Here is an 18,733-nt window from a genome sequence, read left to right as displayed (position 1 = left end):
GCATAATTTTTAATTGTGTGTGGAAAGTTCATGTTGCACTGGAGGTGGACCCTTGGCCTGAGGTGGGGTTGACGCAACCCATAGGGTGGTCGATCCCTGGTCCTACTTATGGCCACAACAGAGAAAGATATATGCATCACACATTTGCCATTTAACAGCCCCACGCAGGCCTTTTTCCTTTTTTATATATATACACACCCTGTCACCCCTTTCCAAGCTGTGCGTGTATCCACACACGTCAAAAACATAGGCATGCACATGAAATCCCGATATTATTGCATTATACTGATGCATAATGCACAAATTGGAACTCGATTTATAAAATACTGCAGATAAGAACATGTCTGCGCGGGTAAAGTGGGCAGTGCCCTGCCAGAACAGGCACACAAACTGGCCGAGTTCTCTATTAGTAGTAGAGAGGCGGAGGAGGGCAAGCGTTATCCACCACTTCTCTGGCTGCGGTCATTAATCTTGCCCTGCATCAGCTTGTGCAGCCGCCTCCAAATCAGTAAAGAAAGAAATTGGTATAACTGCAAATTATAAAGTTTTATAGGCCTCCAGGGAAAAATGAAATGCAGAGAAAGAAATTAGCATCTCGGACGGACAGGCAGGTTAAGAGGGGATCGAAGCCTCCTTTTCTGGCAATCGCTGTTCGTCCAATCAGGCGAAAGGCTGCCGAGGAGCGAGGGGAGCGGAGGCATTTATCAAATTACACGGATCGGATTCGTCGAATGACATCTCCGGCCCTTGGCAGCCGTTACTAAGGGATGGAAAAGGAGAGGCCGCAGAACTGCCTGCTGCTTATTGCTTAGAAGGTTTGGAAAATCGAGACTCGCGTCCCGAACCGGCCGGTGCAGGAAGAGGGGAATTGAACGTCTCCCTGGGATTCGCTGGCCAGAGCGCGACCTGCGGTAGATAACGCGCGATTCCCTGCGCTCGCGCTCTCCCGCTGGCCGTGACGGCTCTTTGCGGTCCTGGGGCCGCTGTGCTCCCGAAAGCCGCCGGCTGAGCAGGCATGCCGACCCGGCAGAAGAAAGTACTGTTCAGCACGGCTGGCATCCTCAGCTTCGCCTGCACGCTCGGCGCGGCCGCGGCCATCGGGACTCAGCTGTGGCTCCGGGGGTCGGTGCTCTGCAAAACCGGAGCCTTGCTGGTGAACGCCACCGGAGAAGAGCTGCAGAAGTTTCTCGGCGACATCCAGTACGGGCTTTTCCATGGCCAATGGGTCAGGCAGTGCGGGCTAGGCGGCAGACCTGTCAGATTTTCATGTAAGTACCTAGAGCTTCCGAATTGTTTAATGAATACCCTGGAGGAATTTCCCAGCTATCTAAAGCCTAACTCACTTAAAAAATATAATTATATTATTATTATATTAGCAAACGTTTTTTTGCAAGCGTTTTGACGCGTTCTTGAATGGAAGATATTGTATGAGAGGACAAATGAGCTTAGTACATAATCTATTCTTGCAGGATACTAACACTCACTTAGTCATCATACCTAGAAATTGTCAAATACAAAAACTGCTCCCTGACATGTTTTTTTGCAATCAATTGCGCTACAAATTGTGCATCTACCTGTTAGGAAGGACACTGTTCCTAGTTTATGGTACATTACTGCCATGAATTGTTCAGCAATAACAGCAACATTCTTTTTATGGTAAATAATCAGTCCTTTTTTATACCTTACTAAGCAGGGCAGATGCAAGGGCATTAGGCGCCCTAGGCAAATCTTCTGCCTTGCGCCTGCCCCTTCCCCTTTCCCTCTCCTCCCCATCCCCGCCAAGCCCTGGCTCTGGCCCATACCTCAGACAGGCCCCCCTCTCTTACACACACCTAGGTTTCTTATCTCATTCACACATGCACCCTTACACAGGCTCTCTCCCTCGCTCTCACTAACACCATTGCTCTCTTGAACACACACACAAATGTAAGCGCCTTTCCCACCGAGACTCTGCTTCTCTCAGCTGTGTGCAGGGTGGGTGCTGCTCATGGCCCGCTGAGTCTCTACCACTCGCAGCCTGTGGAGTCTCTATTCCTTTCAGCCGCGAGCGGGATAAGCTCCACTTGCGGCCTGCCGAGTCTTTACTGCTCTTGGCTGTGAGTGGGATGGGCTCCGCTTGCAGCCCCACATGGCTGCTCTTTGCCACCACACTAATGGCTGGCGCCCTCGGTGACTGCCTAGCTCGCCTATTGGGATGCTCCGGCCCTGTTACTAAGTCGCTTTAAACATTATCTACCAACAATCCCAGCCACATGTTTTTCAAAGAGACAGTTTGAACTTGGAAGTAATTTGTGAAGATTGAATAAGAAAATTACTTTCTAGGAGCATATTTATTTACTTTTTCTCAGAGACGCAAAATGAGAGGGGGAATAAACATCTTTAGTAGATCAGGCTGCAATATGAGTTCCATTCAGTAAGCACGTTCTCCCATTTTATGCCACCGGCAAAAATCAGCACTTTTTTTTGAAGAGTCATGAAAGATTGACCTATGATTGCACTATGAATTGTTATCTATTGCTTTTAAAGTGGTAGGGTTTATTTTTGTCTTTATTTTGGGATGCAATAACACAAGACATTACTAAGAGGAAGCAGTTGTGCAATATCACTGCAAGCAAAATTGTAAATATGAAGAGAAGTAGGATACCATGTCATGACCCTTATCAATAACAAAGAAGTAAAAATAATAATATAAAAGTATAATTGAAAATATAAAAGAACAGAGGTGTTGACGGAGGTAATAGCAAAGATAACAACACTCAAAAATATCACTCAATACGTTGTTTCCACTGTCCGTATAACGTCCTTATATTATCATAGGCCTCGGGCCTATTAAGGAGAGAGGAGACTTTTTCCATAATAGCAATGTCCACTTACACTGACCTCCAGTGTGCAATCAAGGGAGTTGACTTCCAATAGTAGGCGGTCATAATATGAGCAGCATGCAATATATGAACACCAAGGGATTTAGCAGGTTTACTCAACTCTATATCACCCCATCTACCCAACAGAGGCAGAGAATAAACTGAATAAGCCAGCCCAGTATTTTTCTAATCAAAGCCTCTACCCGTTGCCAAAAGTCACTTACAATGGAATAGTCCCACCACATATGAAAATGAGATCAGATTCTCCACACCCCCGCCAGCATAAAGGGCTAGAAGCACTAAATTTAGAGAAAAACAGGGGATATCTCGGGCAGAACATTAACTCCTGGACCTTGTTACAGCTAGACAGTTTAAGAGTCGAACCCCAAATATCTTTCCAGTCATCTTCATCCAAAGTTTATGCTAAATCCTCATCCCATTTTTCTGTAATGGTCGCTGGGTCAAATATTCCATCCATCAAAAAAAAACCCCAAACATTCTTGAGATCCAACATTTTTGTCATGTTTGTCATGTTCTGGGTGCCGCACTATAGCTCATTGCAATTGTGAAAAAAAACATCAGGTATGTTCTGGAATGTAAAATTCTTAAAGAGTTAGTTTTCTGGCAATCGCTGTTCATCCAATCACTGTTTATTTTGTCTGGTTTAATAACTGTGGATTGTCCCTCAATTTTATAATGCAGATGAAATATATTTTTAAACACCACATCATAGTATACAGGTGAAGCTTATTTAGTACATCAAAGACAACTTCCCATACATCAAGATATCCCTCCTCTCCGGAACAAGTTATTATTGTTGCACCCAACACCACAAATCATTTCTATGGGCCGACCCAATGATAACACTGCACACCACTGTGCAAGAAACTTAGGGTTGATTCCAGGTGCTGGGGAAACTTCAGGGGCAACATTCACTGTGCCACCTCTGCTCCCCAACGAGGGCTGGTAAATTCCAGTCCTTGCACAAAAGTGACATCAGCAAGCGGGGGCGCAGGATGCACACATACCAGGTTCCAAAGGAAACTGTGGTCTGTGGCCCTGTACTGAGGGTGGCTACCTTGATTGGTCACAAAGAGAGGAGGGCGGGGACTAATTAGAGAAAAGCTCATGGGTGGCCCATCGCTCCAACACCCAATTATAAATGGCAGTGGGAAGGGTTGAGATGGACTTCATCTGGGCGGGATTCTTAGGTGTGAAAGGCTAAAATGAAAGGTGCCCATTGTTTCTATAGTCAAAATCTTACTCCAGCTTTAATTGCAACATATATAATAACATAGAATATAACAGCAGACAAGGATCTTAGAACAATTTCATTCTTGATGCAATGCCATAGATGCAAGTTAATCTCTGGCATGGGATCTTCTGTGCTTATCCTAGGCTTTCTTACATTCTGTTTCTCTTTTGCTTCACCAGCTGCACCAGGAGATCATTCCATGCATCCACCATACATTTTATTAAAGAAATATTTTTTGATCTTGCTTCCCAGTCTACTCCCTTGGAGCATCATACTGTGATTGCTAGGATTTGTAGGTATGTGGGCCCTGGGCTGAGGTGAGAAATGGTACCGCCCACAGGGAGGAGCCCTGTGAGCCTCACCGTCAGGAGGTGAGCTCTCAGCTGATGTCAGAAACAGCTATAGATTAGTCTTTATTAAGAAAGAGAGAACACTGCCCGAGGAGCGGGGAGTGCAGGAGAAAGTCTCAGGGTCTGAGCGATAGGGAATACCTCTATAGTGAAGATACAGCAATGGTCTGCAGAGCAGGGTACACCAATGAGGCTCCTCTATAGAGATGATACGGTAGTGGTCTGTAGCGCAGGATACACCGGTGAGGGTTCCTCAGTAGAGGTGATACGGTAGTGGTCCGCAGTGCGGGGTACACTGAAGAGGGTTCCTCACGAAAGATGGTACGGTAGTGGTCCGCAGAGCAGAGGTCCTCACAGTAGCGAAGGTTCCAAGAGAAACCCCGAGGAACGGGGCAGGCAGAAGTCCACGGCATTAGGCCCTCCGGGGAGCGGATAGCCAGAGACGAGGAATGGGGCCCCCGAGGAGCGGGTACCCAGAGCGTCTCATGCCGAAGAGGCAGCGACAGGAACGGGAAGTCCCTAGTGAGCGAAGCAGATTCAGCAATGACGGAACTCGTTGCCAAGTCGTCGGTAGGCAGGGCCAGCTGGCTTAAGTATCCTGGTGGAATGACGTCATCCGGAGTGGACGTCCCTGAGGTTCCCGCCATGTCGTGCTTAAGACTGGCCCATGCGCGCGCGCGCCTATGGGATTCCAAGGACAAGATGGCGGTCGTCAGCGTCCATGCCGACAAGGGAGGCCTGGGAGTAGTAGGCAGGCCGGCAATAGCTGGCAGAGGCTGCAAGTCTTTCCAACAGAGTCAATGCTGTGTAAAAAGAGGTGATCAAGAGCGTTCGCAGCCGTCTGCGACTGACGGGCGTAACAGTGATCTCTTGTTCTGGAGCAAATCTTCCCTCTGAAATAGATTTGTTTATTCTGTTTTATTTATAATTTTGAGGTATTTAAGTATCTCTGTTATATCTCCCTCCCACCCCTGTCTCTCATTTCCTCTCCTCTAGGGTATACATGTTTAGGGCTTTAAGTCATTCAGAGTCTTTCTCTGGATCTTTTCCACCCTTTCTGTATCCTTTTGGAGGTAAAACCTCCAAACTTGGAGACAGTATTCCATCGGAGGTCTCACCAATGACCTGTACGAAGGTATTACCACCTCTCACTTTGCACCCTAGGGTCCCTCTGGCTCTGACTACCGCCTTATCACACGGTTTTCCTCTATCTAGGGTGATCATGTCGTTGGACTCCGAACGTCAGACATGATCACCCTGGGTTCTCTCTCCTGGTTAGCACACATCAAAATCTCACCAACCCTTCCCACCACCACCCCTTCCCCCGTCATGGATTGCTCCTTCAGATTTTGGCACACCCTTTATATTATATCATATAGTTTCACTTTGTTTCATTTTGACTGTCTTTTGCATAAAACTCACAATAGTTTAGTACCTTGACTTCTCGGCGGCCTTTGACACCATCAACCATTTCCTCCTTCTAAAACAGCTGGCAAACATAGGAGTGACAGGTGCTACACTAACTTGGTTCAAAACCTTCCTGGAAAACAGAAGATATAGAGTCAAAATTCACAATACAGAATCCCAATATCACCCTTCCAACCGAGGGGTGCCGCAAGGATCATCGCTTTCACCCACGCTCTTTAATGTCTACCTGCTACCGCTATGTCAACTACTCACAAAATTAAGCCTGAAACACTTCCTCTTCGCAGACGACGTACAGATTGTGATCCCTATAAAAGAATCAATCTCGAAAACAATGGAATACTGGGATAGTCGCTTATTAGAAATCAAACATCTCCTCACCAGCCTAAACCTAGTCCTCAATGCTTCGAAAACGGAATACCTGCTCATATCACCGGAAAACAACAACACACATTCAAAGCCACCAGCCCTCCTTCAAACCGCTCACCTAGGAGCCATCTTAGACAACCGTCTTAACCTCAAACCATTCATTAACCAAACCACCAAAGATTGCTTCCACAAATTACATATTCTGAAAAGAATAAAGCCACTTTTCCACGCTCAGGACTTTAGAACAATCTTGCAAGCAATAATCTTCTCCAAACTAGATTATTGCAACTCACTACTACTAGGCCTCCCAGCTTCTTATACCAAGCCTCTACAAATGGTACAGAACACAGCAGCCAGAATCCTTACAAACTCCAGGAAAATCGACCACATCTCCTCTATTCTCAAAGACTTTCATTGGTTATCGATCCACTACAGAATCATGTACAAATCCATCACTATCATCTACAAGGCCATCCACCAACACACTCAACTCGACCTACAAATCCCATTTAAAAAACACACATCTGCCAGACCCATCAGGGAATACTACAAAGAATCACTTCAGGCTCCACATGCCAAAACCTACCAACATAAATCCTTCAGTCTCAGAGCTTTCTCTTCAGCAGGTCCAACTCTATGGAACTCTATCCCACCTGACTTGAGACAAGAACCATGCACTCTAACATTTAGGAAAAGACTAAAAACTTGGCTTTTCAAAAAAGCATTCCCAGGCCTTGATTAAATCCTCCACCCATCAGCACAAACTCGTATTCAAAAATTGGATTGAAATAAGAACCCACCAACTACCCACTCACACACAGCACCATATTATCGTCTTTCACAACTGTATCATATATATTCATTTTTGCTATACAATTATATTAATTGATGCAATTGACTGAAATGTAAATATTTCTTTGTTCAATTTCTCCCCCTTTCCAGATCCTAGTTAATTTTCCCTGTTTTATTGTAACTTTCTCACATCCGTAATATTGTTTTCTGTATTTGAAGTTTGAATTGGGAATATTGTTTACTATGTTACTCTCTACCTTACACACATTGTTAATTGTAAACCGGGTTGATGTGATTCTAGTCATGAAACTCGGTATAACAAAATAATAAATAAATAAATAAATAAATAAACCTTACATTTTGCTGGTTTTATGATTACAAATATACTATAAAACATCCTTCTGTGAAGCAGGGGAGACTATAGTGTAACACTGATCAATCCCATAGTGATATGCAGTTTAAAATACAGCCTCTGCATTCTGAATCCTAATGAAATGGTCCCCCCCCCCCCCCTTAGCCTTGGTCCTCTTGGGTGATACGAGTTTCACTGCATCCCCCAAGAGAATTATTTTCAGCTCTAGAGGAATTTGTTCTGAACTAGTGATTATACAGCAGAGAGCGGATCAAGACCACAGATGGCTTAGGTTCTCTTCATTAAGGTAATGGAGCAGCTAGAGTTACCTATTGTTAACGCCAGCACCCAAGCTTAGCACAATGCTGATATATCACATGATGAATGACAGTATGAAACAGTAACTTGGCTGACCCGGCCCTGGGTGACTTGCCAGCTGTTTGTGCATGCACGGAATATTCTGCTAATGAATTTGGGCACGGACTCAAAACAATAACTTTGCCAATTGAATTGTCCAGCCACCACCACTAAATTTGAGACACCTAGCGTAATAAAATAATTGAAGAACTGGTTAGCGTACCTTCAGGAAACCTGATGATTTAGGATGCCCAGCTTGAGAGGTCAGAGTTCAAATCTGCGCTTGACTCATGTTAATAGTCATTTTCAGTTCTAATAAAAGCCAGTGCCGGGACTGGGGGGGTGGGGACAAGGGGGGCGGCTGCCCTGGGTGTCAGGCCCAAGAAGGCATCCCCAGAAGGGCTGCTTTTACCTATGGTTGTAGCAGGGGGGCCCACTGCATCAGCACACAGGGCTCTGTCCTGATGCCTCCATTGGCCAGTGCCCTGAATGTCAGGTAAGAAAGAACAGTCCTCTGCTGCCTGTTCCAAACCCTCCCCTCCCAGGCAGTGTGCAAGGAACAGGAGAGGGTGGTTGAACCTGGAGCAAACAGAGCACAGTGAAAAAGCAAGAAAGAGCCCTCTACTCCCTAATCCAGCCCCCTCCTTTCCTCTTGTTCCTAGCTTTCCTCCTATCTGCAGGGGACAGGTTGTTAATTGAAGGCAGTGCGCAGTGGTTCTCAAATTTGTCCTAGGGCATTCTCAGTCATTCAGGTTATCTACAATGAATAAGCTTGTGCGGGAGAGGGGTCGGGTCTGCCTCAAGGCCTGTGAGTCCATGCTGGCTTGCAGGCCCTGTGCAAATGTTGTTTCAAGTTTCTGAAGCTATTGCTGCTGCCACTGCACAAACATCTATAGCATTCAGGACTTCATTTGTGCAGGAACCAGAGACAGATTGGCCTAGTTGGGGATTGGGTATGCCCCGGTGGACCTGTCTGCCTGGTCATGGGTCTCCGGGCAAATACCGGAAATCTCCGGGTGCTGCAGCAAAACCAATCTACTTGGACCCAGAAAGAAGAAAGGAACATCATTGGTCTTGCGCGGCTGAAAAAGGTGGAACTCAACAGTGATTTCTACCATCTCCGGACCTTTTTAACTCTTAACTTTGCTTCCTCGTGACACCACCTGCTCCTGCACAGCCTGTTCCTGTAACCAGCCACTTGCCCACCCCATCCTGTTTACCTTGGCCAATTGACATTGCGATTTCCTGCCCGTACATCAAACGAGGAGTATGAAACAGGCAGCGTCCACTTCTGCAGCACAGGAGAAGAAGGAAGAGGCTGCTACTGCTCCAGGAGCCCAAGTTAGAGTCTGCTGTTGCTAGTGTGTTTTGAAAGGTGGGGAGAGAGAATGAATGAGCATGTCTGTGAGAGTGAGCGAGTATGTATTTGTGTAGGAAGAAGAGATCTGAGAGTGTATGTAAGTGAGTAGGAGAGTAGGAGAGAGCTGAGTGCAAGTGAGCATGGGTGTGAAAGTGAGTGGGCATGTGTGTATGGAAGAGGGAGAGGTGTATGTGTGTGTGTTGGTGGGAGAATGGCAGAAGTAAAGGTGTAAATGGACATGTGAGAATGTGAGAGAATGAGCAGTGAAAGTAAGTGTGAGCATGTAAAAGTGTTTATGAGAGCAGATTTGTGAGTATCCGGTCCCACTGTGCAGTTGGCCTCCCCCTGTCGTCCCCGTCCCCCCCCCCCCCCCCCCCCACTAATCCACGGTAATCTCAAGGTGACTGGAAGTCAAAAGTTCCCAGGTATGCCCATTCCTGTCTTTGCGCACCATTGGCTAAGTCCTGCCAGCCACCAGAACCAGAGAGCTCAATTTGAAAGGGAGGTGGCTGGTCAGGCAGAAAATCTTGACTCCTAGCCAGCTAGCCAGAGGGTCCAGCCTACTCCTGCCTTGGGGGGTTATTCAATCACCAGCCAGCCATGACCTGGACAGCAGGCAGTTGGGAGAGCGCGAGGACTGCTGTTGGGCAGAGAGAGGGGAGCTGCCAGGAGAAAGGAGGAAACTGCCAGGGAAGGAATGGGTGGTAGAGACTCGAATCATTGGGCAAGGGTTGGGTGATAGAGAGGAGAATGCACTCAGTAATGGATGGATGTGAAAGAGAGGGGACGATGCTGGACAAAGAGTGGAGAGGAGAATGCATGACAAGGAGTGGGTGTGGAGAGTAAAAGGGGGATGCAGGGCATCAAATGGAGATGAAGAGAGAGGGAATACTGGACCGGAGGAGAGAGAAAGGGGGTGGTTTGGTGAAGCCACTGCCACAGAAGGGAGAGCTGTGCCTTGGCCCCAAAGGAGAGAGCACTGTGCTAGAGCAACAACTCATAAGTCAAGGGGAGGGGAAGGGTGTAATTCTAAATATCTGCTCCAGGCACACAAAACGCTGATCCCAGCCCTGATAAAAGGAGCTGTAGAATCTTCAAAAATACCATCTTGCTGTTTTGTATCTTTATTGCTTCCAGATTTTGGGCCAGCTGCGTATAGGGATGTGCAGCAGGGATGGATTCGTCCCATTCGGGATTCCTATTCGTCCGGACCCAAATCCATTGCATCCATTCTCGGGGGACCCCGATCCGTTCATTAGTTACATATGTATTCGTTTCCCAAAAAAAAATCCCAACCCTTTAAATTTAATTTACTACAACCCCTCACCCTCCTGAACCCCCCAAGACTTGCCATTGGCCGGCCCCTGTCACATGGTAGGAGCACTGGATGGCCTGCGCCATTTTTAAATATGGCACATGCCGTCCATTACTCCTACCATGTGACAGGGGCCGGCCAATGGCACGGATACCCTGTCACATGGTAAGGGCAAAGGGCCATCAGCGCCATTTTGATTAATGGCAGCCGACGGCCTGAGAGCGGGAGATCGCTCCCGGGACCCCCACTGGACCACCAGTTGCTAGAATCTGCTGGTATAAATGAAGATCACAGGGCTACTTTGTTCGTTACTTTGGTTTCATTACATGATTGTTAGGATTCTTAGATTGCATTTTCATTGGCTCATATTTTGTTTATGGGGTACAATGTTTGGATATATCCTGATTTTTCTAAGGCTACCCAGGAGAGAAGAAAGAAATTTCTTAATATGCGTAATGAGGTTATAGCTTTAGGAGCCTGTTTTTCTGTTGAGATTTCCCTGGTCACATTTCCTTCTGAAAAATATGTATTCTTTGATCCCTCTCAGTTGTTTTTTCATTGATTCTCGGTTCCCTGTTAGGGGAAGCTCCTCTAACAGGGAAGTTTTGGGGGCGGGTTTTGGGGGATAGTAGTATAATGGGTACACGATCAATCAAACTGATTGACAGGTGAGATAAGGATGACAGCAGCCAATCAGCGTTCACTTCCGGTCTAAGCCCCGCCCACGCCCCGCCCACTCCCCATAGAAGTGAATGGGGGCATAGCCACGCCCCCTCCCGCCCTCTACCACGCCCCCCAACCACACCCCTTCTGCCACAGGCCCCACCCCTTCCGCAGCCAATCAGCGTTCACTTCCGGTCTAAGCCCCGCCCACTCCCCATAGAAGTGAATGGGGATGTAGCCACGCCCCTCCCACCTCATCCCGCCCCTCCCACGCCCCCAGGCCCCACCCCTTCCGCCACAGGCCCCACCCCTTCCGCCCCGGCCCCACCCCTTCCGCCCCTGGCCCCCGCCCAGACCCCATCGATGCTCCTCCCCTCCCAATAGAAGTGAATGGGGAGCCCCTCCCACACCCCACCCCCAAACCGCCCCCCCATGATGTCACGGATGACCCCGCCCACACCCCAACCCCAAGCCACACCCCCCTGTGACGTAGCGGGTATGACATCACCGGAAGTCCACCCCACACCGCCCCCCAAAAACACACCCCCTAAAACGTCATCAGAAAGGGTCCTGTCGCTTTTTTAATGATGTCAGTATTAATGGACTCTGGCTGTTTTTGATGATTTCACCGGAAGTACAATACAAAAGTCCCGAAATATGCGCTCCTAGAACCTCCTGATGCCTTTTAATGATGTCGGAGCCGGTAGTATGCTTTTAGGAGGCAGGAAAACTGCAGGAAATATGCTTTTTTTCTAGCCACTCTGTTTTTAAAAAACCAAACAAAATACAAGCTGATAGGAGGCAGAAAAACAGTGGCTCGTTCTGTTGACAAGGATTTGGTTTTTTTTTTAAAACAAGTGATTGAAGCTACCGGTGGTGAATTGCATGAACTGCAGGATCAAACTTTGCAAAAGACAGGTTTTTTTTTTTCCAAAAGACTAGGGACCGGGTAGTATAAAGGGTACGCTGTCACTCAAACCCCCAAGCCAAACCCCCCAGTGATGTCACCAGAAGCCCAAGCCCACCCCTCCAAGCCCTTGCTGTAGATAGGCATGCCCCAATAAAAAAAGTTACCAGAGAGCAGGCAGGAAACTGTGACTCATTCTGTACACAGAGACGGAGAATCCAATTACACCCCTTCCCTCCGCCCCCTCTGCCTCAATCCGACCTTCTCCCAGACCTAAATCTGAGCAGAGGATAATTGAAAGCAGTGGGGGGTGTAGGTTTGCAATGGTGAAACACAAGGCTTTAGTTTTGTTTTAAAAAAAACAGACTTCTGTATTTTACAGCCATATAAAAAAACAAGAATGCACCAGCGGATCTTAAAGAAAATTTATAATGAGCCAGGAAATACCGGCAGTTTTGGCGGTATAACACCTCTTTTGCAGGCAGCTAAAGCATGTATGCCGTCTGTGACCAAGAAACAAGTGATTGATTGGCTTACAGAACAAGATGCTTATTCTTTACACAAACCTGCTAGGGTACGATTTAAAAGAAATAAAACCATAGTGTCTGATGTGGAGTTTTGTTTTTAAAAAAACAGACTTCTGTATTCTCCCCCACAACCCTTCCCTCCTCCCCTCTCTGTTAGACACGCCCAAACTTGCAAGACCGGATATAGAAATAATCATGTGATAGTGATCACGTGAGAACAATCTTCAAGCAGAGTTGTTGTAATTGTTCCTGAAAATGGCCGTATATGAAACACCTAAGCGTCTTGAAATGAAAATCGTTCAACAGCCAAAACTAAAGAGGAGCCATAAACGAAAGCGGAGGGCAGAAGAAGAAGGAGGAAGCACTGACCCAGATTTTGATGAACTTCCGTTGGGGCAAAAGCTTTTTGATTCGCAGGATCCAAACTTGATCAATGAAAATGCTTTAGATTCTGAAGATTTAGAGCTGCACAAAGCTGCTCTGGATGCCGAAGCAGATTATTGGAAAAGCTTGAGTGTAAGGTAAGAAAAAATCTCTTTCCTTCTAATGATGCATTTTAGGGGTGGCGTGTTTGGGAGCTATCTATAATAGAGAGTTTGTTTAGAAGAGGTTTTAATTTAATGTTTTACATTATGTTTTATAGGAAAATGAAGGATCTTTACAAACAGAAGAATATGGAGACACACCAGGTATCAAAATGAACTGTATTTGCTGCTTCTGTCCAAATATAAAAGAACCAGATACATGTGATCAAAAAAAAAACAACAATCCTGAAGATGTGCACGATTTCAGCTGGTGGAGCTATATAGGATTCCCAAAACCACCGCCGGTGCATGGAGTTTTTCGAAAAACAACATTTAGATCGATCGTAAGGGTGGCTGTCTATAGTATTCTTAAAAAATGTCTGTCTGGCATACGGTATGAAAATTGCGAAGGCTGTGTTCTCGACGATCCGAGTCAGGATGATCATAGTTGCGTTTATTGGACTGCCTCTGACACACAGGAACAATTAAGGACCGCTTGTAACAGGTTGTGCCTAGAACGTGTTTTGAATCTTGTGGTACTAGCTGCATATAAACGAGGTGTATTAAGCCTAAACAATGACGATATGAATCTGATCATATATCTTATACACAGTGTGAAAACTGCTGAAAATCCTGTTCAAAAACTAAACAGTTTGCTTAAACCTACAGATGAGATTTTAATGATAAAATATATAAATGCCATCATCTATGGTAGAAAACACCAGTCCTTTTTTAAAAATGTATAATAAAGCAGTCTTTGTTTTTTTCTTGTCTGTATTTCAGAAGTATGTATTGACAATGAAATACTTTGTAATATTTTAACAAATTTTGCCATGTGTATAAATTAGTTAATAAAAACAACTAATAAATATATCAGAATTAACAAAATGTGTCAATTGTGCTTTAAGGTGATATGGAAGTTTTTAGGGGGGGGAAGTTCTCTGGATCCAAGATCTGTAAATGGTTAATCTAATCAGAATGAGACAATGTTTGGAAGGGAAAAAAAAAGACCAGAATGACAAGACATTCAAGAGAGGCCGATTTTTATTTTGTAAAGTGCCCCAAGACCTAAGAGGGCTCTGGTAACACACTACCTTTCATGAACAAAAGGGGGGGATGTATATTGTAATGAGGTAGGTGCGGATAGTTGTCTGGGACACATAATCTAATCAGGGAAAAACAATGGTCAGCAAAACATTAAATCACAAAAAAAAAAAAAAAAGGTTCAATATACTATAGTTTTGTGAATGGGCTTCAGATCTAAAGAGATATTGATAATACATACAAAAAGCCCTGTAAATGATAACCCAAGCAAGAGAACAATCTTATTCTATAAGATGTCCATCACATGACAGAGAGGCCAGGTAGCTTTTTTTTTTTTTTTGTTTCAATACACAGGTTTTGAGGTTTGTTGGTGGTTACGCCCCACCTAATGCTGGTGATAAAAGGGTATAGCCGGTGACCAGAAAAGATTCAGCAGTCTGGAGTTTGAAACAGAAATGGATTCTTCAAACAAAGAAAGGCAGAAGCCTGTGTTTATTAATAAAATGTCACTTACGAAACGTAGAAAACAAAGAAAATTAAAAGGTGAGTTAATAGTTTTAATGTATATTTTTAGATATGATTTTAAAAAAAAACAGTAGTAAAAACAGTGTTTGTCTGTTTTATCATTAGAACAGGAAAATATTGCAAAATCAGACACACATTTGAACATAGAAGAAGAAGAACAGCCTGGCTGCAGTAATGCCTTAGATCAACAAGGCAATACAAATAATGGTGAGAAATAGGTTTTCCTTAATGTCTATGACCCTCCCAAATGTCTCTCTTTTTTTCCTTCATAACAGTCAACGAAGCAGAGATCTATTTACAAAGACATCAAAAGTGTGTGTGACCCTGTGTTTTTTATTTTATTTTGTAATTTTTAGAATGTGAAAATGGTGCAAACAAAACTATTTCCAAAAGAAAGAGAAAGGAGTCTGAAGATGCAGTTGAAGGTAAGAAGTATTTTTTTATATCTGTACGGGTAAAACAACAATTAGTTCACAGCTGTGTAAAAGAAAAGGTATTACCATTTTTTTGTTTTTTTTACATAACAGACCATGAGCAGCATATGCCAAAGAAATCTGACGAAAGACCGTACAAAAAACCGAGAGATAAACAAAAAAGTAAGAATCTATACTGTTATAGTTTAAGAAAAATTCTTCTTAAAATATTGCAAAAAAAAAGTATGAGCCCACCCATGTTAATTATTATTATTATTTTTAATTTTAGACCGTGAAAAGACTGCAAAAAAGCCTATTTCCGAAAGAAAAGATGAGAGAGACAGCAACAGACCTGTGCACAGGGTGGAAGTAGAGAAAGAATGTGAAAGCATGTTCTTAGATAATTGTACCGATGACAATGTTTCAGGGGGGTTGGTAAATAATTGTATACCAGAGACCTCTGAAAATGCAGCTGTAGAAAATGAACCGGTTAATTTTGTGCAATTTGTGAGAAGGTGGAACCGTGATTTAGAAAAATTTAATGGCGTGCTTTATTCAGAGGAATTTCGTTTTATTAATTTAGATAGAATAGATTCTTTCATAGATGCGCAAAATGTTGTGAGACAAGGCATACAGCATGTTCTAAATGAAATAAGCCATAACGTGTCCCCCCATGATTATATACAGATTCATTTACATTCTACAGGTTTTCATAATTCTTTGTATTCGGGAAAGTTAAACCCTCAGGATTTGAACGCTGATGATTTCTTAGATCAAGTTAGTAAACTCCTGCAGAGTTATAGAGAGATACAGTTTGGTGAGACATTCCGCATAGTCATTCTTGTTATAAGGAACAGAGGGGGCGGGTCACGAAGGGTTTTAAGGTCTATTCTGTACAGTCAAATCATACATAAAAAGAGAAGGCATTTAATAGACTTGAACAACACAGATAATAAACTATGTTTTGCAGGGAGTGTTACAGTGCTCATGTCACCAACAAAGCTCACAGATGCAGAGCTATTAGACCGTGCTAAAAAACTGCACACAGAGCTAGGGTGGTCAGAACATAAAAAGGTCATGCTAGATGATGTCTCAACATTTGAACAACATTTGGGTATAAACATAAGAGTTGTGCTTTATACAAAAGAATGGGGGTGTTTTAAGACAAAGGACAGACCTGAATTCCAGAAAACTGTATTTATATTGCTACATGATGACCATTTTTATGGAATCTTAGATGTAAAAAAGCTCTATGGGGAGCGAAACTTCTGTCATTTTTGCCAGAAACCATATAGTCACGATCATAATTGTACATTATGGTGCCGTCTCTGTTTAACAGCAATGTGTGTAGACAATATCGGGGTACAACAGAGATGTCCGAAATGCAGGCTGTATTGTCGTTCTCAAGAGTGTTTAGAAAGGCATACAGTTCTGGCTTTAAAAAAAGAAGTTGAGTGTTTGCTTAAAATACTGTGCGAAAAATGTGAATCGTATGTTGATAAAAAACATAAATGCCGGGTCAGACAATGTAAGCTTTGTTCTGAGCCCTTGATCGCTGGTGACAAGCATTTGTGTTTTATGCCCCCTATTGATCATGCACAAATATCTGAAAAATATATATTTTATGATTGTGAATGTGTTCAGGAAACAGGCTTTCACGTTCCAAATTATATATATGCAACAGATTTAAACAACACAAGAAACTGGGAGTTCAAAGGTCTTGAGAGTATTTCTAAGTTTGTTAAGATTTTTTGTGACAAAAAGTTCAAAGGATACACCTTCATAGCGCATAATTCTAAAGGCTATGATGGTTATTTTGTAGTTAGAGAGCTGCTAAAGGAAAAGATGGATGTGCGCTTGTTAGCTCAGGGTGCTAAGCTCTTAGAAATCACGATAGAACCCCTGGGTATACGGTTTAAAGACTCTTTAAATTTCCTGCCCATGAAGCTTAGCAAGCTTCCGCAAGCCCTGGGGTTTCAAGGCTGTAAGGGTTATTTCCCGCATTTTTTTAACACCAGGGTTAATCAAAATTATGTGGGACCTATGCCCGGTGTTGAGTATTATGGAGATGGGTATATGATGTCTGGAGAAAGAGAGGAGTTTTTAAAATGGTACAGGGACAATCAAAATAACACCTTTGATTTACAAAAGGAGCTGGCCTATTATTGCCAACAGGATGTGAACATTCTGAGGCAAGCTTGTGTCTTATACAGAAATGAAATCATGGCTTTGACAGAGAGAGAGGTGGTTGTAGAGCAGGATGGTGGATCTAAAACTGTGAAAAGGTGTATAGACCCCTTCCAATATATAACACTGGCATCTGTGTGCATGGCTATGTACAGGTTTATGTTCTTAGAACCCAAGACCGTGGCACTCGTCCCTCCAGACAACTATCACAGACACACAAAGAGATATTCAACACCCTCTATACAGTGGCTGATGTATACAGAGGCCACAGAGCAAATACAGATCACCCATGCTCTAAAGGGGGGTGAAAAGCAGGTGGGTCCCTATTTTCTTGACGGTTATGCACTTATTGATGGGGTACCAACAGCTTTTGAATTTAACGGCTGTTTTTTCCACGGTTGTCCGAGCTGTTATAACGATAAAGACCAGAACCCCTTAACGGCTACAACCTTTGGTTTTCTCAATTACAAAACACAAATCAAAGCAGATTTCCTGAAAAGAAGAGGGTTTAAGGTCATAAGCTTGTGGGAACACGAATGGAAGAGAATGGTGAAAGAAAATATCAGGGATTGTGCAGACTTTCTGGTTAAATCAGGCCTGCCGCAGCAGCTAGTACCCAGAGATGCCCTCTTTGGTGGTAGAACCAATGCTACATGTTTGTACTATAAAGCCAGGGCTGATGAAAAAATACATTACTATGATTTTACCAGCCTCTACCCCTTTGTCAATAAAACCAAGGAATACCCTGTTGGCCACCCGCAAATCATTTATGACAGCTTTGGTCCCCTCTCAGACTATTTTGGGCTTGTTAAAGCCAAAGTTTATCCACCACGAAAGATCTTTTTCCCAGTATTACCGGTCCGTGTGAGCGGTAAGCTCATGTTCCCGCTGTGCCGCACATGCGCTGACAACAGTCTGCAGGATATGTGCAACCACACGGATGAGGAGAGAGCCCTCGTAGGGACTTGGTGCACTGTGGAGATGAATGAGGCTGTTGCAAAAGGGTATGTGGTTGCTGAAATATGTGAAATATGGCACTTTGAATGTAAATCTGTCAGCCTGTTTTCTGAATACATAAAAATGCATCTCCGTCAAAAACAGGAGGCCTCTGGTTACCCTCAGTGGTGTACTGATGTAGAAAAACAAAACATGTATATATCTGATTTTTACAAAAAAGAAGGTGTAGTTTTAAGGCCTGAACAGGTTAGTATAAACCCCGCAAAGCGTCAAATTGCCAAGCTTTTCTTAAACTCTTTGTGGGGGAAGTTTGGTCAAAGAACAAACCTACCTGTTACAAGTATTGTGAGAGATCCTGACGATCTGTATAAGTATTTGTTTTCACCCGAATATGATGTTTCATCATGCGATTTTATTGATGATGAAACAGCCTGTGTGACATGGAAGCATTCAAAAGACCGCAGCATATTGTCAGGTAATACAAACATCTTCATTGCCTGTTTCACAACTGCTTATGCTCGTTTAGAACTGTACAAACTGCTTGACAGTT

At 44.0% G+C, this 18,733-nt stretch overlaps 1 protein-coding gene across 1 annotated transcript in view; it reads left to right on the top strand.

Annotated features, from left to right (window-relative positions):
- The first annotated feature begins 647 nt into the window (after nucleotides 1–647).
- The window catches only part of CLRN1 (clarin 1), a 132,132-nt gene continuing 114,046 nt past the window's right edge, over nucleotides 648–18,733 (top strand). The window contains exon 1 of the mRNA XM_029616561.1: nucleotides 648–1,268. Coding sequence (XP_029472421.1) covers nucleotides 1,016–1,268 — 253 coding nt within the window. The 5' untranslated portion in view covers nucleotides 648–1,015. The remainder of the gene's footprint in view (nucleotides 1,269–18,733) is intronic.

Source organism: Rhinatrema bivittatum, chromosome 9, assembly GCF_901001135.1.
Source record: "Rhinatrema bivittatum chromosome 9, aRhiBiv1.1, whole genome shotgun sequence".
Lineage (NCBI taxonomy): Eukaryota > Metazoa > Chordata > Amphibia > Gymnophiona > Rhinatrematidae > Rhinatrema > Rhinatrema bivittatum.
The sequence above is the reverse complement of the archived record's forward strand: the minus strand, read 5'-3'. Positions and strand labels throughout refer to the sequence as shown.